Genomic DNA, 26732 nt, shown 5'->3' on the forward strand with positions numbered 1-26732 from the left:
CGAAAACGGAGAGTGGTTTATAAATATTCATAGGTACACAACTTGCAGGTGTGTATGCATGATTTATCATCGAATTCGATCGGATTAGTTTGTTTTGTAGGAAGTAATATGCAACATATAAACGTCAATCTTTTGATTATATGATAATAGGTAGTTTGAATGATATTGCGTTTGATTTGTACTTTTTATTGGAGCATTTAGCAAATTATACTTAGATGAATGGAATCGATCATTATTGAACCTAGGATATGAATGAAAATTTGTAACTAAATATTCGAAACGTGTTCATAATGAGTACTAGTTTCCTGTTAATTAATATAATAGCCTAATAAATTGCATTCTAGAATTAATTCGATCTGGTGCAATCAAATTAGTCATTGTGTATATCTACTCGTAGTATATTTATCAATGAGTCTATCACCTACAGTTACAGCATATTGTTATGAAACTAGTACATTGTAATGCATATAAAGTCTTCAGAGGATAGTTCATTTTAAGATGATTCACATTAGCTTCGGCCTATCTACATGTAACGCACTTTTGCATGAAATAATGGTATATATAAATACTTCATAATTTCAAAATATATCGCTTTTGACGACCGGTCTGGCCTAGTGGGTAGTGACCCTGCCTGCGAAGCACATGGTCCTGGGTTCGAATCCCAGTAAGGGCATTCATTTGTATGATGATACAGATATTTGTTCCTGAGTCATGGGTGTTTTCTATGTATTTAAGTATTTGTATATATTATATATATCGTTGTCTGAGTACCCACAACACAAGCCTTCTTGAGCTTACTGTGGGACAGTCAATCTGTGTAAGAATGTCCTATAATATTTATTTATTTATTTATATCGCGAATCATGCGAGTTGTTGTAACTCTATTGTTTTTGCATATTGGCAACCCGTGCAAATTGACCCGACCGTGAAAAGTTAATGTTTTTATTGCCCCACGATTTGCGTGATACGATTTAACAGATTATTGTAAGTGAATAAGTAAGAAAAATTAAACTTAATAGTACGGTAATAACAAGAATGGTTTATATCTCTTTGTATGCAAATTTATTTTTTGTTCGTGATGTTCGTACTTCGTACTTATCTACATAATTGGATTAAAGTAATTTTAATATTGGTAGTAACTGAACAGGTTTTTGCAGCTAAAACAGGACTGAACTTAAAACAAAAAGTAGTAAGTAAAATCTATTTTAAATATAACTTACTTCGAGTTTGCCGAGTCAGGTTTCGTTTAGCTTAGGTTAGATCAGGACTGACTGACTAAAATATGCCTACCTAATATAATAGTTAATAGCGCCTGAAGCCTTGAGTACACCTACCATGTACCTACATTTTTAACCGACTTCCAAATCTCAAAGAAGGAGGTTATGAATTCGGTTGTATGTTTTTTTTTATTTTTTTTATTTTTTTTTATGTTTGTTACTCCATAACTCCGTCATTACTGGACCGATTTTCAAAATTCTTTTTTTGATTGAATGTATATGCATACAGATTGGTCCCGTTTTTGTCAAAATCCAGTTCTGATGATGGGATCCATGAGGAATCGAGGGAACTCCTCAAATCTTAAAGGCATACACATAGTGATTTTTGGTTTTTTATCAACGAATCAAGCATATACATCCAAAAAAGTGACATTTGATGAAGTGGAACTGCTGATGATGATCAGAACGGAACTCTTCAACGACGCATAGTTCACGGTTGGCGATTTGTCCTCTTCGTTATGTTTGTTAAGCAAGTTAAGTTTTTAAGCCACATTTTTGTCAAGCTCGAGTTCTGATGATGGGATCCATGAGGAATCAAGGGAACTCCTCAAATCTTAAAGGCATGCGTATAGAGATTTTTGTATTTACATCAGAAAATCCAGCATTTTCATCAAAAACTGTCGCATTTGATGAAGTGGAACTGCTGATGATGATCAGAACAGAACTCTTCAACGACGCATAGTTCACGTTTGGCGATTTTTCCTCTTCGTTATGTTCGTTAAGCAAGTTAAGTTTTTAAGCCACACTTTTGTCAAGCTCGAGTTCTGATGATGGGATCCATAAGGAATCGAGGGAACTCCTCAAATCTTAAAGGCATACGTATAGAATTTTCTGTATTTTCATCATAAAATCAAGCATTTACATTAAAAACTGTCGCATTTGATGAAGTGGAACTGTTGATGATGACCAGAACAGAACTCTTCAACGACGCATGGTACACGTCTGGTGATTACGAATTTCGATTTTGACTGGGACCCGGACTCGGACTCATACCCGGACCCGGACCTGGACTCGGATCCAGATTCGGACCCGGACTCGGATCCTGACTCGGACCCGGACTCGAATCCGGTCTGGGATCCGGACACGGACACGGACCCGGCCTCGGACCCGGACTCGGACCCACTCGGACCCGGACTCGGACTCGGACCCGGACTCGGACCTGGACTCGGACCCGGGCTCGGACCCGGACTCGGACCCGCACTCGGACTCGGACTCGGACTCGGACTCGGACCCGGACTCGGACCCGGACTCGGACCCGGACTCGGAGTCGGACTCGGACTCGGACTCGGACCCGGACTCGGACCCGGACCTTGGCCCGGAAAACCACTACCTTAACCACCACCACCACCTTAACTAAATAAACCACTATGATTACCTACCATAAAATGTAGGTATAAAGTATGATGATGCCAATCTTACTAACCCCTCCCGCTTAAACCCCCGTACACCGCACCGCATGCGCCATTAAGTGGGTTAGGTTAGGTTTGAACTGCGATCCTCACAGAACCGAACAAGGGTTAGGTTAGGTTGAAACTGCGAGCCTTACAGAAACGGAATGCTACTTGAAAAGTGGGTTTGATTAGGTTCGAACTGCGATCCTCACAGAACCGAACTGCTATCTGAGAAGTGGGTTAGGTTAGGCTAGAACTACGACCCTTATGGCTCCTCTACACGATGAGCCAACGCCGGCCACTCCAAGGGACGCATTTATGCGTTAGAGGGAGCAAGTAATATTGCTATCTCTTTCTACCGCATGGCTGCGTCCCTTGGAGTGGCCGGCGTTGGCCCATCCTGTAGAGGAGCCATTACAGAAGCGAAATGCTAGTAGAAAAATGGGTGGTTTTACCTCCTTTTCTACATAGTGTACTATCTACTATAATCTTTCACCGGCCCCCAAAGAAGTCGGTTTTTTTTTCTTAAAAATTATACAAACACAATTACCACCGGTCTGCCCATGTTAAGGCTCCAAAGTATCCTAGCAGTCAAAAAAAAAGGCAAGAGTAAATACCTATTATTGACAACATTATACCAATTTATACTCTTTCATAAATCAGAAATAAACTGTGAACATTCGTAGCCGCAAAAAGGAATAACTGGTTGATATCATACACCGAGCCTCGCGTGAGAACATTGCAAATATTAGAAACCCGAAGCCGTTCCATTAGTTTCTACCAACAGTTGGATGTATGGCTAATCGAAATCGAAATGGCTCTCACCGAAAAGGGGAATTCGATATACGAGAAAATTGATGATATAATAGCTTATTCTTGGAGTCAAATACACAACACAGAAACAAACAGCAGACATATATGTACTCTTGTGTTTTCAGCAAAAATAGTAACTACAGTAAATTATAACACTTTAAACTCTCGCGTTTTGTACACATATTCAATTACACAAACGGGTCTACCGCGATATAATTTCATTGTTTACCTTAAATAATGAAAATATATCGCGGTAGACCCGTTTGTGTAATTGAATACAGTAAATTATTTAATTAATTAACTTCAACTTTCACCAGGATATTAATTGTCCAGATCACTTGATCGAAATTAATCTATATAATTATCAAGCAAATAAATTGCTATTTATTGTAACTGAATTATTTCGAAAGCTATATTTAAGTAATTGAATTGATCATTACACACTGGCGCAGAAGCGCCCAGGCAAAACTATAAAAATACCTACCTAATATCTACTTGTTCTTGTTTTGAAAGAACCAATTAAGAGTGAACGAAGAAAATATTTGCATTTACCGGAAAAGTACCTCAAACAAACAATGCTCCAGGAAGGGACCTTGAATGGAATGAGGTCATAATTGTAATTACATATTGTAAAAATAACAATAGGTACATGATAATACATAGAATCCACGAAAGTGGATGACTTAAAGCCACGCTAATTAAACATTGAATTAATCAAAATACCGACATGCGAATTGGTATTTTGTGCAAAATTGAATAAAATATTGCCGACAAAAATGAGCAAGTATTTTATTTTAGGAGTTAGATAATGGAGGTATTATTAATGAAAACAAAAGTTTTAAGTACCTAATTAATGCCACAATTATAATATATTATGGAAGATTCTATCTTAATGCTGCTAAAAATCAATAACTATAACGACACTTCAAGGCTGGCTCATCTAGAAACATTAAATATTTATCAACGCTCATTGAAGACAATCACCTCAAAGATTGCCGGCACTTATACGGTCGGGACGACATGTCGTCGACCTCCCGCCTTATAAGGAGTGATGCCAAATGTCTAGGTTGCTGAAACCGTGGCGGTCAACCACTTGAGGTGACAATTTCATATTTCATTTATATTTATTGGTTGCGAATCATTATTAACTTTACCTCTAAGTATTAGGTAAGTATGTTTGTTCAATCAATGATATTTAACTAAGGGCGGATTATGTCGATTGCAAAAAGTTTTAACAAATTACATATTTATTCAATTTTTTTTTGATGAAATAAGTAACACAGCATTACAGTAAAACCGAGGAACTGTGAAACTACAAAATAACAGAAAATACTAGGACACAAGAAAAACAATACACATGAAAATTAAATTAACTAAACATTAGATTTAGGCAACGACGTAACAGTGTAGATATAGTAACAGCACCAGTCATGGGACATTTAAGAGGGAATTTGGAGTATTTGTGATATTTCCCTAATACATGTGAATGGTCTACCGCTTAGCGTTTGAAAGATGAAAGTCCTACCCGTCTTTCATGTTTCAGGCGTGTTGTATCAAAGATACTGCAATGAGTTTCCACATACTTAACAAATTAAAACTATGCTATTTTTCTCCAGTCATGGACACCAAAGCTCCAGTAATGGGCCCCCCAGTAATGGACACTACTCTATCAGTATAAAATATTGAAATAGGTCATCAGATCTGGTCCATGTTATCATAATATTGCATTATCATCCGATTTGCATATTTAATTACGAATACAAAATTTCAACTCAATCGGAAAACGGGAAAGTGGCTCAAACTCGGCTACCAAGATTTGACCCACACTAAAAAACGATATTAATTTATCCGAAGTCCGAGCATACCTCCTGGTTGACATATTTCGTAACTACATTTTACTTCTGTATTGTTTAAACATGAAATGATGGCATGGCAAGCATCATTATGTAAATTTCCCATTATAGGAGGTATGCAGTTTTACAGCTCCTATAATGGGATTGGGCCAAATACCACTATTTTTTTACATCTGTGGACTCACAACATAGTATGTTGTATACCTTATCTCATGGTAAATGCAATTAACAAAACACATTTTAGTTTTCATCAAGTATTAATTAATTAAAATTTAATAAATTAACTCACCTCTCTTAGCGAAGTTGTTAAGAATTCGTAGTGGTATTTTTTTTTCAGTGACACGACAACTTTTGGGTTGACGCCAATTTCTTAAAAAACAACCAAATTTAATAAAAATTCAAACTGAAACAGCTCTAGGACTCTTATTTATGATAATATACAGGCAGTGTTTATAAACTACTTTTAGACACTTATTTTACAGGATTTGTGGTTTTTTGTCCCATTACTGGTTCCACGCCCATCATAGGGTACACTACTATATATCGACAGATAGAGGAACCGGCCTAAAACTGAAGCGTTCTAGTAATCTGTCACATAACCATTACGCATCAGAGAAACCGTGCGGGCTTTCATCTCGGTCGTGCTGTGCTTTACGTCACCATACCGCCTGAGGACTAAACACCGGACAAAACATGAATGGCGGAGGAAAGTTGAAAACGAAGATGAGCTCTAACGTATAGGTACCTGTTATAGGCATAACAGGTAAGGCAGGTGCTTTGCCGCCTTACCAGTGCGTTTCTAAGCATGTTGTTATCCTATACATATGTAGGTAGAAATTGTATAACTTATACCGGGTGTGGCCAGTAATACGAGCAAAAAATTAAACTTATTGCAATACTTATTTGGTTTTGTTTTGAGTTTATTCAAGGATGTATTGTGTTCTAGACGATCATATGACGATATAAATATTAATAATTTGCACACTGTCCCAATCCAAATATACATTTTGTATTGTATTTGCATAGGTATTAATGGCAGCTAAAGAAAGATGGTGATTCCCTTCGCTAGATCAATTTCCTAAAATGCTATCCCTATTTAAATACTCAAGTAGTTATTGATTTACCTACTACTCCAATACATTTTCGTATGGAAAGATTAGTAAGTTCATTTCAACTCTTAATACACCGTAGCCCACTCAATCTAAACAGTAACCACAGTCAATCAGTTGACCGCAGCCCTCATGACGTCACGATTTCCACGGGAAATCTTATCGGCGATCGGTTAACTATGGGGCTGGGTTCAACGCTCACTGGTCTTGAATTTCAATTACTGACTAATAGTGCCCTACTAACTGGCGTGACTAAGACGTGATTAGGAAACTACTGGCTATTTAATTACACACGAATAAGTATGATATCTAATACATCTCATTGCACATGTCAAAATAAGATAAGTTATGATTTGATTGATCTATATATCTATCCGATAACAGGTCTAGGGTTGTACGTATATGTAATGCCATTTTCTTTTATTCTAATTCAATTGCGGTTTTGATAAGAAAAAGATAATTTCAACAATCATCATACAAAATCGATCTCTCTCGATTTTGACTCGATCGAGTTAAACTCCTCTACGCAATACAAAGATTATTGACAAAGGTTTAAGTTACGCAAGCATAATATGGATAGGCTTATAAAAAATCGTACATTCCTGATGTCAAGATTGAAAGGCAGATTTTCCTACTCGAGTTCCATGTGGTTAAGACATGTAAAATAAACGGTACCCTATTAGACAGTAGGTACCTATGTTCTAGTTAGCTAGTTAGTAGTAGTTCTAGCTATTAGAAGTGAAAATGCTAACTAGTCGACCGGAGACGATCCAAAACGGAACCCTTCAAACGCGAAATGCACAGAGAAACCATAATCGCAAACACACAGCCTCTCGCATAGCTATCAAACCGGACTCACCGTTCGCCCCTCCAAGCCGCCGGCGCACGAAGCCGCGCGGGCGCTCACTGCGCACCGCGCCAGCGCTCAAAGATGGCCGTCGCGTTCCATTTTCAATTTCGTTTTTCTTCGCGATTTCTTTGCGGGCGAGTTCCTTTCGTGTCTTGAATTTGGAGTTGCCCCGTCGAGTGTACTTGTTTGTGGTGGTCTCGTTGTCGATGGATTCGGTGACGGAGTCGGTGTCCGTGGTGTCTGGAGGAGCTGTGGCTTTTGTGCGCCGGAGGAACGGCTGCCGGGATTTCGCGGTCTGTGGACAAAAAATCATGGTGAGTTTCCTTAATTTTTGGATTAGATATTGGTAGACTTCGAAAAGTCGAAACGAATTAAAAAAAGGATAGATAGAGACTCTACATTAACACACTTTAATAAAATAAACAATTAATAGAGGCAGGCAAGAGGCGGTTAAGGCAGGGAGTAAAATCGATTGTGGGACCGGAAATTTTTCATAGAAAATTTTATGACATGAGGTAACAAGTCAAACTTTTTGGACTCAAAACAAATAATCTTCAGGGTTACAATCAACTAAAATATAATGGCAGTGTGGGCTGTTATTATTTAACAAGGAAGTTAAAAATGTAAATAAGTGGAATCGATCGCGTGCTGAGAGTAACCCTGGTGCTTTTTGTGTTGTTTTTTGTTAAATATTTAATTTTAGATTAGTTTGTATGACAGTTTCATTGTAAATTACACGTTTTTTAGGAATTTCAATTTTATGGTTTTATTGCTACACAATATTTGTAAGAATGAAGGTTTGTAGCATTATAATTAAATCGTCCCGATTTTCAGTAGAATTAGTATTATACTCTTGAATTTAAAACTCCCGGGTTTGAAATAATTTTCACTTTAAAGTTTTTATTAATACACATTTTCGATTTGTTATCTCTACTTAACTTATCTAAATTAACTGTGGTTACAATAGGAGAAAAAACATTAATATAATGAATAAATGCGGTCACCCAATGACCGTTAGGAATGTTATGTATAAAGTTAATTGCTATATAATCTGTTACCGTTACAAATGGGTGTGTTATCTTAACAACATTCCTTAATTCAATATCCTATTATGTAAGCTTGATAAAAGTGAATCAAAATTATTTCACATACTTACTTAGTGTAAATATCCCAGTGCAGGACAGTTCTTATAGTTGATTTCAATCCTATTTCCAAGCAATAGAGATGACAAACGGACTGTCAACTAATGAAACTGGGCTGTCAAATACTAGGGCATTTACCTTAAGTACACATTTATTAGCGTCGACGGGTAAACGTTCAACATATCGGCAAATGTATTTTTTTTTCTAGTCAATATACTATATGTACTATTATTTTGTTTATTTATTTTATTTAGTTTATATATAATTTTAATAGGTAATAGTTTATAAATTTTGTTGTTGAATTAACGTTATTAACTCTACTGACGTGTGTACTACCGTTATTTCTAAACAAAGGTATATGCATAGGTAGGTAGTTAAAATATTATGAGTAGAACTTTGCTTCAAGTCATAGTTGACGAGGTAGATTTAATGATAGTGACAGTAGCCGTTGGGTAGAAACTGCGATTTGCGGTGAAGCCCGCGGTTATAATTACAGTATACTGTTACTGTTTACAGTATATAAGTATAGGTATTTGCTGAATGATCAATTTAAATTTACTTTCGACCTATTTAACTATTAAACACATTTAAATACTTAGTGCAATAATACAAATACGTTTGTCTGTTTGTATGTTTGTTCGCGATAAACTCAAAAACGGATTTTCATGCGTTTTTCACCTATCAATATAGTGTTTCTTGAGGAAGGTTTAGGTGTATAATTTGTTAACCCATGCGAAGCCGCGGCGGGTCGCTAGTTTTAAATAAGAACAAAGTTAATTATATCAATAAATTTATAACAATTTATGTAACGTATATTTAAATACCCGAAAAGTTTCTGTACCTACCTGTTTGGTTAAATTCATAATCCTATATATCTAGGTAGATAGAGGTGCCTAATCCAAAATTTTTGAGCTACGTTAATCACCATTACCTACGCTGTTTTTTCGACTATTCTATAGTTAAGTGGATTTTACTAAACGAAGGACAAGCAATATTATTTGCTTGGCCTTGCCTTTACAAATCAGTAGTTGTTAATAGATAAGGAAGTGATGTTGTGTTGCGTCATCAACTTATATTAATATAAAGTTATAATTTATAATGTATACACATTAGCCATTCATGTCTAGATTTTATATAAAATTTCTGCAACTGTAAGGAGTTAATGTAAAATGTTAATTTAATAATTATTATTTTATTACTTTATTATCAATGTTACTAAGGAAATTATTAAATTATTATACTTAAATACTATAGGTGTTACGAGTATTAACAGCCAACAGGTGTGGTAATTTCTCCATACAAACGTACTCGACTGTTTCCTCCGTGGGTTTTGATGCTAGAGCTATGATTTTTTCAACACAGATTAATATTGTCAATATCTGTGTCGGACCGTTTTGCTTTTTTTGATATTTTTGTTTTTTAAGGCTAGCCCTTCAAAAATGGCCAAAATGGCCTCATTGACTTGCCGCAATGAGAGGCGTAGTATTCAAAACTGATATCAATTAGGCAAAAAAGCAAAACGGTCCGACACAGATAATTTCATAATCATTTAGAATTCCAAATTTGGTAACGATTGTTTAAGTTTTGGAGGAGGAAACAGTCGAGTACGAAACCTCGATTTTTGAGATTTTTACGCTGGAATTTTCGCCTTGCCCTTATCGCACTAGTTTTAGGAGCCGCTTCCGTTAGCGAGACGGGTATATTTACCTAAAATATTTAAAACTCAGCTCCTGTTTGGTCGCTACCTGTTTCGGAGACGAAATCGACTGTGACTGCGAATCGATGTTTTTAGGGTTCCGTACCCAAAGGGTAAAAACGGGACCTTATTACTAAGACTCCGCTGTCCGTCTGTTCGCCTGTCCGTCTGTCTGTCACCAGGCTGTAACTCGAGAACAGTGATAGCAAGACAGATGAAATTTTCACAGATTTCTTTTGCTGCTATAACAACAAACACTAAAACACTAAAAACAGAATAAAATAAATATTTAAGTGGGGCTCCCATACAATAAACGTTATTTTACGGATTTTCGTAATGGTACGGAACCCTTCGTGCGAGAGTCCGACCCGCACTTGGCCGGTTATTTTAATGTTAGTATGACTCACAACAGTTTAAATTCAACTGTTACGAGTATGCTTTAAATTCGATTAGATACTGCCTATTAAACCGATTAAAATACCTACTTGTTCCGGTTGTCATACCTTAATTAACTTTGAAGTTTGCCCTTGAGTCATCGACCAAGTATGTTGTATAAGTATATTTAATTGATGATTATTTAAAAGTTACCGAAATTGCGTAACGGCTGTGGTTTATGTAATCTGTTTCGGATGTGAGTAAATTGGAGAAAGTTCCATCCATTAATTAATTAATACATATCGATATCGTCATATCACACTTCCTATTTTTTTTCATGTAAACTATGTTAAAGGTAACATAATGTAGACTTTATATCATAGGTAAGTTGTGTCTTAGCTTGTTACATGTACGAAGGCAATCTGTCTTTTTTTCTTTTTAACAAAGTTTCTTTTAGCGTTCCGTACAATGTTCACGGAAATCACGAAACACTTTAAACTTTATGAGATAAGTAGAAACTGTAAAAACGGAACAAAACTAACAAAATAGTTGTTTTGCCTTTGTAGCATTATTACGTCATCTCAAGATCACTATGGTATTAACCTGTTAGCAAATATGTTTATTACGTTTTCCAAACTTACAAATGAACGATGTAATATAAGATAAGTGTGTTGTGAATGAGATTGCATCTCGTGGTTACGGCCGGTTGGCGCGTAAGTACGCGTGACGGATAGGTGTCTATTCTATGGGGAGGAGGCTCAGTTTTGTGTATTATATGTATGATAGGCGGTTAACCTTTTAAAGGTTTATTACCTGAGGTACTACGTATGTACTAGTAGTAATGATTATTTTTACTTTTTAAATCTTGTTAAGAGAGGAAATACTCGTATAATTAGGTCAAATAGTTATGACCATTTGCCAAAAACTTCCTGATTTTATTAAAAAGATTGTGGTGTAAGTTCCTTATATGCAAGCGTAGGCCGAAAAATGGCGTACATTTCACAAATATTTACTCAAAAACGTCAGTTTGTAAAACCTAATTTATTGTAACTGGCAAAACGTTTTACTCTACTCTACTTATTATGTATATTTTTTTACACCAGTGGATAACTTAGTCTTAACTTTTTAAACGACAGGAAACTTTTTTTATATAAAATTGTAGGATATGCGTTCACGCATACCTAAAAACGTGCGCAAGAAATGCCATGTCCTTACACAGCATCTAACTTAAACACTTGTGAGAATAATGTCGACATGGCTGTAATTACTGACGCTAATTGTAAGAAAAAAGACCTTAAGATTTGCTTTATATTTATCAAATTATACTACGAGTTTTATTCTGATACTTATGCGACACGGGAAAACCTTTACAAGTTATATTTAGATCTACACTTTCCACAAGAATCACTCTATTAATAGGTGAATATCACATGAAATCCGTCCAGTACTTTTTGAGTTTATCGCGAACACAAAGACATACAAACAGACAGACGCGGTGGGGACTTTGTTTTATAACGTGTCGTGATATTAGATGAAGATTTTTCTCTAGAATTGTCAAAGTAAGTATTTACCTACAGACTTAATAAGAACCTAGAATTATTAGCTGCGCTGTGGGATACGAATAAGACCTAAAAATACTCATACAAGGTTGCATCACCATATGCTCTATCACTCGCATACTTAATGCGGGATGCGAGGCTAGAGCATACATTATGTGCCTAAAAAGGAGTTCATTACTGAACAGAGCACCTACATCACATGCTACGCCAATCGTGGCTTCCATTCAGTAGTCTCTGTGAATGGTTGCGACATTGATGCAATTATTAGTGTTCATTGCTTATTAATAGAATTTTACCCAGGTAATTTTGCTAGATGATGACGTAAAATTAATATAATTCAGATAGGATTTCGCTTCATGAACGTCTTCGGTTTCACAGGGTTGACAGAAGGTATCTTTATTTCGTAAAACCAGATTACAGAAACCTCTGAAACTATATGCGCGAAAAGGCTGAAAAGGTTCAATTTATCGCAAATTTCCTACTTTTCGCACTGGCACCGTAATTTAATGTTGTTATTTATTTATTATACCTTGCACAAATTAAAATCGGTGAAAGGCCGGAATTATAATTTTGGAATTCATCGAGATGGTTGTACCTACAGTTGTAGTTTTAAAGTCTTAAAAAGTTACTGCTTAATAGAGCAATTTGTGAATAGAAAATTCTTCGAAATAAAATTTTGTATGAATACTTTAGTAAGTAAATGAAGAGGCACCATAAAAATACGTACAAAATAGTTAAGAAGCTATGTTTACTAAAATACAAGATGTTATTTGATAGGTATTCGATGTTGAGGGCCTCAGGCTCGTGATGAGAATATAAATATCCAATTAATATAGAATCGAGCAAAGGTCGTGGTACTATCAGAATAATAATAGTAAACGGCGATCGTAAGGTTGTATCGAATAAATTACTATTCGAACCGGACTTGGGCATCGGAGAGCCTACCGCGAGTTCGACGTGTTGCTCCCTGTCATACTTACGAACGAATTTACAAGTCTAACAGAAAGGCAAAACGTCGAACGTGGTTCGCGGTAAGCCATCAGTTTATGTCATTTCAATTATTTTTGAGAAAAAATTCCTTCACAATGTATTATATGCGTAATATGCGCAGCTGTTTATCTGTAGAATTCAAGAAAATTAAAATATGTAAAGTTTAATAGAAATAAAGGTTGTGTCCGATCGAAATGACTAAGCTAATTAGTTAATGCATGTACCTGTTATATTTTACATGAAATCCGAGGCGCAGTCACAGTGATCTGTGCAAAATTTTACATCTTATATTAATCAAGATGATTATCTGCCACTGCCAGTACTCGTAGAGCACTAATAATGCTATTTACGTAAATATATACCTACTATTCTCTTTCGAAACTATTGTTTTATGCTATCTGCCTATAAAGATAAAAGATAGTTTATTTTCCACGTACGAGTAGACATATTACAATGTGCTTATGAACGTCAAATAAAGCTACGCCGGCTCTAACGCTATAGGTACCCTCTGACCCGATAATAACTTCGTATAATTTTATGACAATCCAAAATCATTATTAAATTTCATGCTTTGTTCAATGTGTATAGTCAGCCAAGAAAGTGGTTTACCACTTTTCGACTCAGACGTCGAGTCAGATGATAGAGTCGAAAAGTGGTAAACCACTTTCTTGGCTAACTGTACTTCCTTGTTCTTATTTAGCCATCTGAAACGGGCAACCAAAATAATTAATTCCAAGTCGTGAGGCTCAACATACATCACATATGTCCATCTGCCAATAATTACGTTGGCTGACAGGTTTTAACCGAACTGCCTTGACCGTGGGCGAAGTATGCGAGCCTACGTCCTTGTGTTGAAATAACTCGAAGAACACCGGAGTTATTCGCTCGTTTGCGTTGTTGAGCGATTATTGAGGAGTGGCTCAGGTAATGTTTAACTTGCTTAAGCATTCTTGACTTGCTTAAGAAGCTTGCGCTTAAAGGTCCCTTAAGGTCTACTCGTACTTACAAAATACTTTTTTTGATTTTGAAATTTGTAAATATGCTTCATATTTTTGCTGGATATTTTGTTTTCCGTCGCTGACGCTGGGTAGTGGGTATTTTATTTTTAAGATTCCGGGGTTTATTATTAATACTGTATTATTAAAACCAAATTCAGCATAATTATAGGAATCTTTTGATGACTATCAATTTAAATCAACAAATAAATTCCTAAGTAATAATATTTTTTTTAGTTCCCGTTTTTTTTATAATGATGCGAGTTGTAAAATCAGGTTAAACAAAATTAGCAAACAGTTCATCTCGTATCTTGACATACAATCCTCAATCGTGCTTAGAATCTTGTAGCTAAATAAGAAGGTTGCCGCGAGGTAAGCGAGCTACTTGTAATTTGTATGATTACAAGCATGGTGATGTGTCGATGTCACGGGCTGTATAATTGCTGAATCTTAGCCCTATCCTAATTCATGAAGGTTCTTTTATACATATTTATAAGGCAGATACCAAACTGTAGATACTTGGTTTGGTAATTTGTTATATAAACCACAAGTTTGGTATTTTACATGGTTTGTTAAATATTGATGTGCCCAATGCTACTAGTAAATGCAATTAATGCAGGTTACATTAATGGTCCATGGATGATATTAAATGCGCTTTTGAGAGCCTCTCAAATAGTCGTAGAGGGGAAAGTGAATAATGGATGCGTCATGCGTAAGTCATAACGTCATAAGTAATATCATTTGGTTTGAGCGGGTTTTCTTATTATAATTTCGTAGTAAATATAGTTCTAATCTCATCTCATGAGTACGTTTGTGCAGTTAATGCCTAGTTTCTAATACTAGACCATAACAGGTTTCAATGTCACGTGTCAATCCTTCTTTTGGTCATTATTGCATTATGTATTCAAATAAAAGCATAGCGTAGGTACTTGTCGCGTGCTCACAACGTGTTGTCACGCTCGGTGTCGACATACTGGGATCGAGCCTTGGCTCCAATTGTAGGAAATTAGCATGTATCTGTATATTAATAGGATTGATTATTCTATAATCGACTGCCAAGGTGTATAGAGAATCTTGGATGTTGACAGTCTATGAGGTAAAATCGGCAAACGGCACAGGGTCTAGGAGTAATCAGATTGAAATGAGAATGGCTGAGATAAACTATGTGAATTGGAATAATGTCGGATATTCTATGTAAACTTGATGATGTTGTAAAATGGTAATGTATAACTAAGTTTTTATAACATTTTGTAAGTTTTCGCCTTAGTTAAGATATTTCCAATTAAATAAGAGTTAGCGTGGTAATATCTGTCGTAAATCTAATGGTTACTAAAAATTACATACTTAGGTACCTACATCTTAAAAGTTGCAAACAACTTCCTAAAATAATTAGATTACAGTAGGTAACTAATACATAATATATTACTGAATCGTAATTAAAAAAGGGATTGAGATAGCTGTCAATCCATATTGATTTTGACGTAAGTGTATGGAAATCTGTTATTTCTAATCCCTTTCTGATCGCGGCATGATAATACTAATAGGTACTCTCCATATTCGCTAAACATGTAAATTTAATAAATAAAGTTAGATAGGTTTTAGGTTTAACAGTTTATTACATGTCTTATTAGTGAAATAACGCAGGTTACATGATTACAACGTGTTTTATGATCGTTGACAGCAGTAAAGAGCCAACAATGATGGACCGGAGACAGACCGACAGACCGTCAATAACTATCAACTGTATGACTGCTGCCAAGTCTATTGTCTATCGTATCAATCAGTTTACTAACCACGTCTAGCTTGCTTATTGTTTGTGTGAATTGGAATTTATTCTTGATATTTGAATTAAATTATTCTGTAAAACGTTATTACTCAACAAATACTTAAGTGTTCCGTCAACAAAGTTTTGTACGGAACAATAAAAATTTAATATTTATTTATTTATTGAATCAAGTTATATATAACATTACAGCTTGCGCCAAAGCGTTACATAGATTCATAACTTAAAACTACTTATTTTCTAATTTAAAACTAACTTACATCTACGAATATCTGTCTTGCATCCTTTCAAGCACTCCCTTCCATTCAGATATCAGCCTCCCTGTCCTCCAATATAAAACGTTAGATATCCGAAGCACTATCTACTCTTTATCATAGTATGATATGTGAAGTTTCATACTATGCAATTATGAATTGTTTATCTATAGATGATCAGTGATAGATATTCTGATCCTGTATTGTGTTCAGAGCAAGCTTTTAGTAATTTAACACTGCGTTATACAAGGTAATTAACCAAAAACACGCTAATATTGTTCAGTCGCAATTTAGTAAACGAAATCACTAGGTTAATCGCTGCCGCCAAAGTGTAGTTACAAGCATAACAGCGTGCAACTGCCGTATTCGAACTTCAAGATATTCACAAGTGACGACACGTACTAGATCCATTCTAGATACGTTATAGTTTAGATATCAACTAGTTCTCCTTTGCAGCGCAATTCGGGCAACCAATGTCACTTTTACGTTAGATAGAGTAAGATATCTATTAGATGTGAATTGGATCTCTAAGTCATATCCTGTGGAAATCGTTCAAGAGTATCTCCAGAATCGCGCAAATGTCAAATTTGACAGGTTAGATCTTAAACATATCGTTATCGTATCTTGGTGATGTCTAAAAGATATCTAATAGATGTCTATTTCAAAATCCGAATCGGGCCCCAAGTCGGTACGCAGGCGCGGTCTGTCATTACGTGAACTACTTGTTTGGTTTGATCTTGAATGGAATTTGCATGTTGCGCAAGAGTTGACGCCCAACTCATTTCCTAATAAGCTTTCTACATAATGACATTAATTTTTATCTTCCTCATTTGGCTTCTCACTGCTGTTGCGAAATAAACAAAAAAACAATCGTGTTTTGTTTGCGTGCTGGCCGGTTTTAAATCGATGTTTAGTCTAATGGAAATCGCGTGGATAATTAAGCTTCAATATTTTAAATAAATTATATTACGTAGCTATTAATATGTAGATGTATAATTATTTTTTTACCAAACCTTAATAAACATGTATGTACCTATTTATATTTACAGTTTCCGCCGTCATTTCACGAGTTCATGTTACAATCTGAAACGTTTTAATAATCGGAAGAAGACGAAAATAAAATGAATGAAAATGTATCCTCGGCAGTACTACAATCCCTGTAACTAACTTACATTTTTAACACATTCTCATTAAGAGCCAACAGGAGTGGTCATTTCTCCATACAAACGTACTCCTCGTTTTCCTCCGTGGTTTTTGAAGCTAGAGCAATGATTTTTTCAACACAGCTTAATATTGTCAATATCTGTGTCGGACCGTTTTGGTTTTTTTGATATTTTTGTTTTTTAAGGCGCTAGAGCCCTTCAAAAATGGCCAAAATGGCCTTATTGACTATGCCGCAATGAGAGGCGTGGCATTCAAAACTGATATCAATTAGCCAAAAAAGCAAAACGGTCCGACACAGATAATTTCATAATCATTTAGATTTCCAAATTTGGTTACGATTGGTTAGGTTTTGGAGGAGGAAACAGAGGAGTACGAAACCTCGATTTTTGAGATTTTTACGCAGGATTTTTCGCCTTGTCCTTATCGCACTACTTTTACGTGCCGGTTCCGTTACCGAGACGGGTATATTTACCTAAAATATTTAAAACTCAGCTCCTGTTTCGTCTTAAATGGTTTTGTTAAATTTCGAATTAACGAAGCTCTGTCGAATGTGCAGCAAAAATATCTAATCGTCTCGAATCACCTAAAAGAAAAAAACCCGAACAAGTGCAAGTCGGACTCGTCCACCGAGGGTTCCGTACTTTTTAGTATTTGTTGTTATATCGGCAAATCTGTGAAACTTTCAAATGTATCACGGTTCATGAGACACCTGCCTGATGACAAACAGACGGACAGCGGAGTCTTAGTAATAAGGTCCCGTTTTTACCCCTTGGGTACGGAACCCTAAAAACTAAACGTGCCTGGCAGTAGTATTTACCGTCACGCATCACTTGCCTAATCGTATTGTCGCAGTTGCGCAAGGAAAAGTCAATGTAGGTACCACTGATCGCAGCATCCGAGCGGAGAAAACCGCTTTCACCCGCTATCCTTATCTAACTTTAGCCAATACAACAGCTCTTTTAATTTTAAAACTGTAGGTTAGTCAAATATTTGACTATGTAATTTTCTTCTGATAGGAATTTATAATTCGTCGCCTATGTATTTGTATGGACGTAATCGGTAAAATATCTTCGACACATCATTAGGTACCTATATATCGGGAAACGTGTCTTATTTTCCCGCTACGATCAGAGTAATTAATTACAATTGTCAATGAATATCAACCTATTTATTCTCTATGTAGCTACCTATTTATTCTCATCGTATTGGGATTACAGATTGACTACAGGTACATAGGTACATTAAAACGATACGACAGATATACGATTATAAACTTATTAAGGAGAATTTGAATTGGAATTAATTTATTGTCTCACCAGCACCACAGGTGAAAATATGAAACATGCTTTTACGTAAATAAAAATCGTGGTAGACTGCATAAAATAACATGTCTAAAATGTATTTAACGGTCATTTAATTTAAATAATAACTTGTTTATGCAACATTTACAGTGTATGTCGGTCCACGTCAGACTCTCTAATCGCCAAGAATTAATCAATGCCCATATGATATCGATCAAACGCTACGTGCGTGATAAATATTTTGAACTAGATTCTATTACTTAATCTTACGGAATCCACTGGATCTAGATTGACTAGTCGCTTTCAACAAGTAGGTTAAAACTTTTAAATGGATAATTGATCACAATCACGTAAACACAAGTTTTTGGCGTTTTTCTCTTCGTATTTATAAATGTACTTTTTTCATATTTAAAGCCATTTTGTGCACTAATTATTGTTTTTACGCAATATTTCGCAGTTGAAAAGCATGTAAATGCTCTCGCATTATTGCGACGTACTTGTTAACTGCCCAGCCCTTATATGCGAAATTTTACACTTGTTTATGTAAGTATCTAAGTAAAAAGCCGATGATATTTCGCATGAATATTTAACACTAATATCGAACTGGACCCGGGCATGTCCTTAAACTACGTCCAAGACCACCGGTGGACGGGCAGCAGCGTCCCTCAAATTCGGTGTACTCGACTGCGATCGCCAACCCGCCTGCCAAGCGTGGCGATTATGGTATTCACCCCCCATAAGGGGGAGGCCTATGTTCAGCAGTGGACGTCTTATGGCTGAGATGATGATGATGACGAATATCGAACTGTTGAACTAGAACTTAATATTATACTAACATTTTGCTAAATACATAAAATGATTATCGTAACTCAACAAATGTAAACAATATAAGGATCTAACATATATTTTTATCCATAATCTCCAATAAGGATTCAGTTATCAGTACGTCGCGTAACGCGTTTGATTGTTTATTTCTGGCGAAAAGTGGCACATAATCTTCCTAACTGACTAAAATGACCTAACAAACAAAGCATAATCGACAGTATTATCTTACTATAGGCATATCGTGGGTGCGCCCACGGCTGACTCACTCGTGCGTACAAAAGCTCGTCACGGCGTTACACAGGGCCTTTTACGGCGGCCATACGTATGGATGTATTGGATATAGCATTTTTTTTTCGGGATGTTTAGCTTGACTAACGTGTCCTAATAACACTTTATAATGCAGCTGAAAAGGTATCCACTCAGCTTATGTCAAGGCACTCTTTCGATACGTGACGCTCGTCTTCCGTGGAAGCCAATTTGTAAGAGATGTAATATTTAAAATCTGAGATCAAATATTAAAACACATTATACACCATTGTTTAAAATACGGCCTCTGTTTCACTGCTAAAATTAGGTAATAAGTAGGTAGACAAATTTGAATGAGTCGTGTAACCTGTTTTGATCAAATGATTGATATTAGCATTCCAAACTGTTTATTCGACATCATTATCAGGTGTTCCTTTGCAATAAAATGAATCTTAAAATTTGTTTTATAATTGTTTCAGATGCATATACAGTAGCAGTACAAATGGAGATCCAGTTTTGTGAAGACGGGGGTTGAAGATGCGGTGAAAATTTTGGATGAAAATACAACCACTGGATTCAACATTGGCTGATCGGGATACTCAAGTTTTAGTCATGATAAAGGATTGAAGAAATAAAATGAAGATATGAGAATCAATCAGAATAAGGCACGAACCGCCAGAGACAGTTTTTAAAGTTGTAAAATAAAGTTAGCGTGTTTGTGTCTTTACTTAAATTACCCCCGAATTACCCTTAATTAAAAAAAACTAGTCACTAGTTTATCTTAGGTAAGTAATCGTGTAGCTTGATTGAAATGCATTCTTAAATCATATTCTTACTTAACTCTTTTCATTTTAAGTTAAGTAATGTCCTGAGGTATCCTATAGTTCATAATATATTACTACGCAGTATAAACTCAAGAAATAAATGGCCATCCGCCGTATTTGTAATAATAATGGCTTGTAGAAATCTTTAAGGTTGTTGACTCATCTCACGGAGCTTATAACACCTGAGAATTTACTGTATATATTTCGTTTTAAATGATATCCAGTAATACGAACGAACGTATGAGGATCGAAAGCTAGCGTACTAGCTAAGGCAAGTTATTTTTACATGTTTTATAGGATGCCATGTTCTTTATTACTTTAAACTTTATTGATCAAAAAACTAAAAAAAAATCATTAAGTAATGATTTTTTTTAGTTACTATGCCTATAAAGTCTGAATGCCTATTAATGGTATTATATTTTATCTTTATTTAAAAATAAGTAAATATCTGATTGGGATGCACGAGAATTAAGAAAACCACGTAAGTAGGTAAGTTGACTGAATAGCTCTAGGTATAAAGGTAAGTTCATGTTAAACTTTGGTTGCATACCTACCTATTGATAATGCCAAATCATCCTACCAAAATTATAAAAATCAAGCATCAATACCAAATTTACCAGAAGGGCTACAAGGTTTTAAAATCTCAGAGAGCCTAACCAAGATGCCAGTCGTTTGCACCGTAGCGAAGGAAACAGTAATGTCTCTCTACCACTCTTCTATATAAGTGTGACTGGAGAGTTATAGTGCGATCAAACTTTAAGATACGTCAATTAATATATCTACATACGATATGGAAATTAGATGTGTCAGTGTCAAAAGTGACGTTTTTGTTTGAAGTAACGTCATGTTTGACACTGACATATCTAATCCACATCGTTTCTAGATCTCTTATATCTAAATCTATCCTAGATCTATTATATCTGACATATCTTAAAGTTCGAATCGAGCCGTTAGAGTTTCGGTGCAACGGGGCAAATGATTGGCATCTTGGCTAAGCCGCATGTCATCACCGGGCTGGCCCTTAAACCTTTAAATAGGAATGTCGCAATGTGGTATTGTTCGAGACAAACGTCCCGGCGGGTTATGTCAGAGGTGAATAATAGAGGCTCAGCCCTGCGAGTGGCACGTAACAGCGATGATACCGCCTACGTAGGGTCAGCGAATTTGATGGAATACGGGTTCTGATATAAAATATAGGTACCTACAATTATTTTAAACTATATCGGTGGTAAACGTATAACTGGGAAATATTGTAGTATAGGATGCTGCCCTAAAAAATTGGTTACATCGGTACATTACCTACTTGAAGCCCTGAAGAACATCTCGTTAGGGAGATTACTAACATAGGGGAAGTGTTTGTGGCAGTAATTGCCTGAAACTGCACATGCACAGGCATAAATGAGGATCTAGATAGAGGAGATCATCATGGTGCCAAATGTGCGATGATAGATGATGAGAGTCATAGTATTTTTAAATCATCAGATCTTATTCCTCTAAAGCCCTAAAGTCAAAAGCCCATAAATGACAACTGAAAATTACTCGATTAGCATTAAGATATATTATTAATAACTCGGATAGTTTACGTACGCCAACATTTGTCTGCTGTCAGTACCATCTCCGCGAAACAGGTTTAACGAGTAACCTTTAAGGTTCGTACAGGATGAGTAATGGAGCCTACCCACAAATATGGTGGTGGATTACAGAGGCTTTTAACTGATTGTTTGAAGACACCTGTTACTCTTCTCAAAAGTATCAAAGTAGGTTTCTCTACAAGATTTAGACATTAAGTAATATCAAGCCGGTACTCTATTGTTTAGGAAAAAAAAATTGCATCTTCGATACAAGTAGGCTAGTGTAAACAACTCAACTACGTATTTTATTCGAGTAAAAATACGTCAAAAATTGTGTTCCGCTTTGGTTCCTATAGCCAAAGTACCTAAGACAATTTTCTTATCAAACTACCTAGAGTTGGACCAAGAAAAGTCTGCAGCGGATTTGATAGCCCACGCAGGGCAAGTGTTATTTTAAACGTCAATCTTCTATGAAATTTTGACGTATAAATAACATTTGCACTGCGTGGGCTATCAAATCCACTGCAGACTTATCTTGGTCCGACTCTATTTAATTTGCTTTAACTACAAGTAAGCCAGACAGTAGACATGTTTAATTGCATTTAATTATCGAACGTAATCATTCCGGATCGTTAAGATAAATTAGTCAAATAATCAGTGCATCAAGCATTGTTACTCAAGCACGTTTTTAGATCGAGGACTATTTTCGGTACATGTCTGTTAAGTAGCTCTTGTTAAATACACTGGTTTATAAAAAAAAAGCTCAAATGAAATGGAAAATGATATGGATATAAATGAAAATTAAATGGAAAAAAAATTGTTTTCATTTCTCAACTTACGCGCATTTGCGACACATCATTTTCGTAAGGCCATCAATTCTGACAATAAATTTATATCGTGACTGCATAGAAATATATATTAAGAGCTTTATGACAAAGGTTGTAAGGCAGAATATTAAATGAAGGTTTAAAATAAAGGTTCGTCTAGACGCATGATATTCCCTTCGTGAATATTTGCATTTTTATGTGTTGTTGTGCAAATGTGATGAAATTATGTGCCATGAAATGATGTCAAAGGTCTGATTGTAATTTAGTGGTATTTGGTAAAATAATTATTACAAAATATTGATGCAAGTCTGAAGGTACTCACAAAGAGCTAAGGTAAGTACCCCTATTAACGACCCCATTAAAATTGGTATTCATTACCGCGGTATGTACAAAATAGCGTTTAATAAGAAAGCTTATTAACTTTCTTTGAATCTAAGAACACAGAAATAAAGCCTTATCTTTTGACTGTCGAATAAGTATAACACTACTACGAAAACATCACACAAACAAATTGAAAAACGTAAACTAGCGTATCAAGAGCGCAAGATTTGGTTGCTCCATACTAACACGCAACACCTCAAGTAAGTAAACGCGTATTCTATTTAGTGAATAGCGTAATAATGGTAAATATTATGGGAAGACTAAGACTTGAGATTGATTCTTAGTTATTATCTTTATGATTCCCAAATACTTTATTTGCGATATTTGCTCGCCAATAGGGAAAAAATAGGAAATTAAAAACCTCGGTGTTAGGTTCCATTTTCTTTGTGTGACACCTAATTTCGAGGTATACCTCGGTAATAACGGAAACGGTATTTTAGATTCGAGTGATCTTATATTCATATATAAATGCACATTTCCTTGACTTTTGATGTTATTGAATTATTTAACCACCTATAAAACTAAAGAGCTATAAACGTGGTATAAAATCTAAGCAAGAACTCTTAATTTTGAATACAATTTTAGACACCTTCTCAGACGTTTCCTTAGAAACCCTTATATGAGAAACTCGTTCAAGTATTGATATAAGAACAGAAGTATGGTGATAAAGTTTATTTTAACCATTGTTTTGTAATATTTGGAATCATCCATATTGATCGTTTTAAAAAAAGTACAAGATAACTATTTATTTTGATTAGTCGTAAATGAGTTTTAAAATTATTTGAATTGAACCGTTTAGCGATGGTTAGATAAGACATCACTCGGTAATAAGCTGTATGAGAACCTAATACAGACCCACCCAAAACTTTCATGGCTTCGAAATTAATAGGTTCTTAAAATACCTAATAGGTATGTTTGATACTCTTTTGTATACCAAGTACATAATAAAAGGGTTCTTAAAATTCAAGGGCCGAAGACAGGCCCGAGAATTTTCAGACCTAATGTTGTACCGTTGCACACAATATTTTTTATAAGGCAGCAAACATAAAATAATAATTATATAAAGTCAAAGTAAATATTGGTTTTTAGATCTTTGCCTAGAAAATAGATTTTTTTTAATACAACTCTTGGCTATTGTGATATTTGTGATCATATATGTAGACAAAAGACACGGCCCCCTACGCACCGCGCTTCAAATGTAGCTGCTTTAGATATCACTGGCAGTCATTTAATCGACAAATAGAAGTGCTGGAGTAGAAAAATATATTTTATGTTATATATAAAATAGACACACAACACAAACATACAACATTAACATTAACTTACACAGATCTTGTACCTATATGTATTGTGTAGAATATAATTGTGATAGTTTGAACGTTTTGGCGCAATTTGCCCTCCACGTCCGGTTGAAATAATTAAGTACCTATTTATTTAACGTAGAGGTAGGTAATAAATTAAACAAGAATTTCGACAGCATCACACTTGCTCGTAATTCGCCCACGATGTTTTTAGCGTTAAAGGAACCAACTATTTCTATTTAAAATTCAATAATCAAATAAGTCTTATAATATGAAAAGCGTAGGTATTGAATATACCATATTTTATCCATTATTGTGAAATAAATAATATTTATCATAATTATGGAACTAAAAATGCAACGAGTTATCTACGCTCGTAAAAAGGGACCCACATCCGCGGTGTTTGGGTAACAGTGGTCCATTACCACGGTAATAGGCGATTTCGACATTTTGGTTTTGATAATTATTTTTTCCTTTATAATTTTCTAAATCAAGGCCAAAAACTAAAATAATATAAACTTTAATTAACAAACTAACATAAAAAAATATGTCTTGGTCCATACACCGCCGGTTTATGCTTAATTTTTGGCTCTTTTTGGGAAACTTGCTTAACCCCCTCGTTAATAGGGGTACTTACCTTACTGTAAATATAAGGTCATCTAAAGTCCATAAGAAAACTGTTGAAATCTTAATCATGAATTTAGAATATTGAAATTGGACGAAATACTCAGGACGGTACAATTTAAACTATAGATAGACGGAGATGGTGATCTATTCTCTTATTCTTTTGATCCAGAAATACCACTATTGAAACCACCAGCTGAAATGTCGAATCCATAATTCCATAACAGTTTCAGAACAAGAAACTAAAATTAGAATCGGGGTTTTGGAATTCTATTGATTAGTTCTTAGGTAAATGGAAAATCAAATGTGAGTGTAACGCATTGATAATGAATTTGCATTAAATTCTGACGCAGTATGTCAACTAGCGGAATAATGTGTAGTAAAGGCTGTAGGATAATGAAGCTATACATTGTCACATACAATAGCACATGACCACATGAGACTCACACTGCAGCTTCATCGCCGTATTTGCGCAAGCGCTCTAGGATCAAAGCTCAGATAATACTAATGAGCTAGCTACATTTGTCAGGGCATGATACATCCCTCGCCTAAGTTACTTGAGAAAACCAGTACATGTGTGGTCTCTAAATTCGTGTACATTTTACATATCTTGAGGCCATAAGTAAGTGGCTGGTCTGAGCTTGCGGTTAGCAATACCATCACACACCACTAAATTAGCTGACGATTCGTAAGCTTTAATGCAACGAAATAAGGTATATCATCAGTCAAATATACATGGTGCTGTTATATTCTTATATTTGATGCAATGAGACGGGATCCGTCGTGCGGGTCGTGATCCGCGGATGCGCGGGATTCGTGATATGTCACCGTCTACATTAAAGAAAATTATAGTCAATGAAGTGAGTATCAACGTACTTAAGGTATTGTCAGTTACAACTTTCTACGCCTGGAGAGATACCTATAGCGGATGGTGCTGGGCCTAACATACGGCGTTGCATGAACAAGAGATTTCCTTTGGCAGGATTGGTCCTTAGGATCCAAGAATGGATTCAAGAAGTGGAGCCACCGAGATTTTTGATGTAAATTTTTAGGGGAGGGGGCGCTCTCAACTTGATCTTGATATCTATGTCATTTAAGCTACTAGGCCAAGTTTGGTATAGTTTTCGTATAAATCGGGGATGCCGAATTCATTTCTGATATCATAATGACACCATTCCTAAGTAAATACTCATAAAATATGAAAAAAATACTTTTTATTAAATTTCTCTTCACGCTTGAACTGCTGAACCAATTTAGTAAAAATTAGGTACAGAGATAGTTTGAGTCCTACCGGCGTCAAAAACTGCCAGGGTCTGTCTATGACATTTGGTCGAGCACCCCCCACCTAAGTCTGACCGTTTGGCCGGGCCGTCATACATTTTTCTGACCGGAAGCGGACGACCAAAAGTGGGAATTTTCTGGGGGTAAGGACTACACCTAAACTATCGTGAATATTCATGGTATAAACTACGATAAATAAATAAATTCTCGTTCTCGAGAACATTCTCAGAAGTTACCGAGAATTTCTCATGTGGAAAGTTTCGCAACTTTGGAAAGTTCTCGTGCGTGCATTGCTAGTCC

At 35.7% G+C, this 26732-nt stretch overlaps 1 protein-coding gene across 1 annotated transcript in view; it reads right to left on the reverse strand.

Moving 5' to 3' along the window:
- The window catches only part of LOC134669865 (mucin-5AC), a 178464-nt gene that overhangs the window by 16204 nt on the left and 135528 nt on the right, over positions 1-26732 (reverse strand). The window contains exon 21 of the mRNA XM_063527483.1: positions 7303-7588. Coding sequence (XP_063383553.1) covers positions 7303-7588 — 286 coding nt within the window. The remainder of the gene's footprint in view (positions 1-7302; positions 7589-26732) is intronic.

The sequence above is a fragment of the Cydia fagiglandana genome, chromosome 13, assembly GCF_963556715.1.
Source record: "Cydia fagiglandana chromosome 13, ilCydFagi1.1, whole genome shotgun sequence".
Lineage (NCBI taxonomy): Eukaryota > Metazoa > Arthropoda > Insecta > Lepidoptera > Tortricidae > Cydia > Cydia fagiglandana.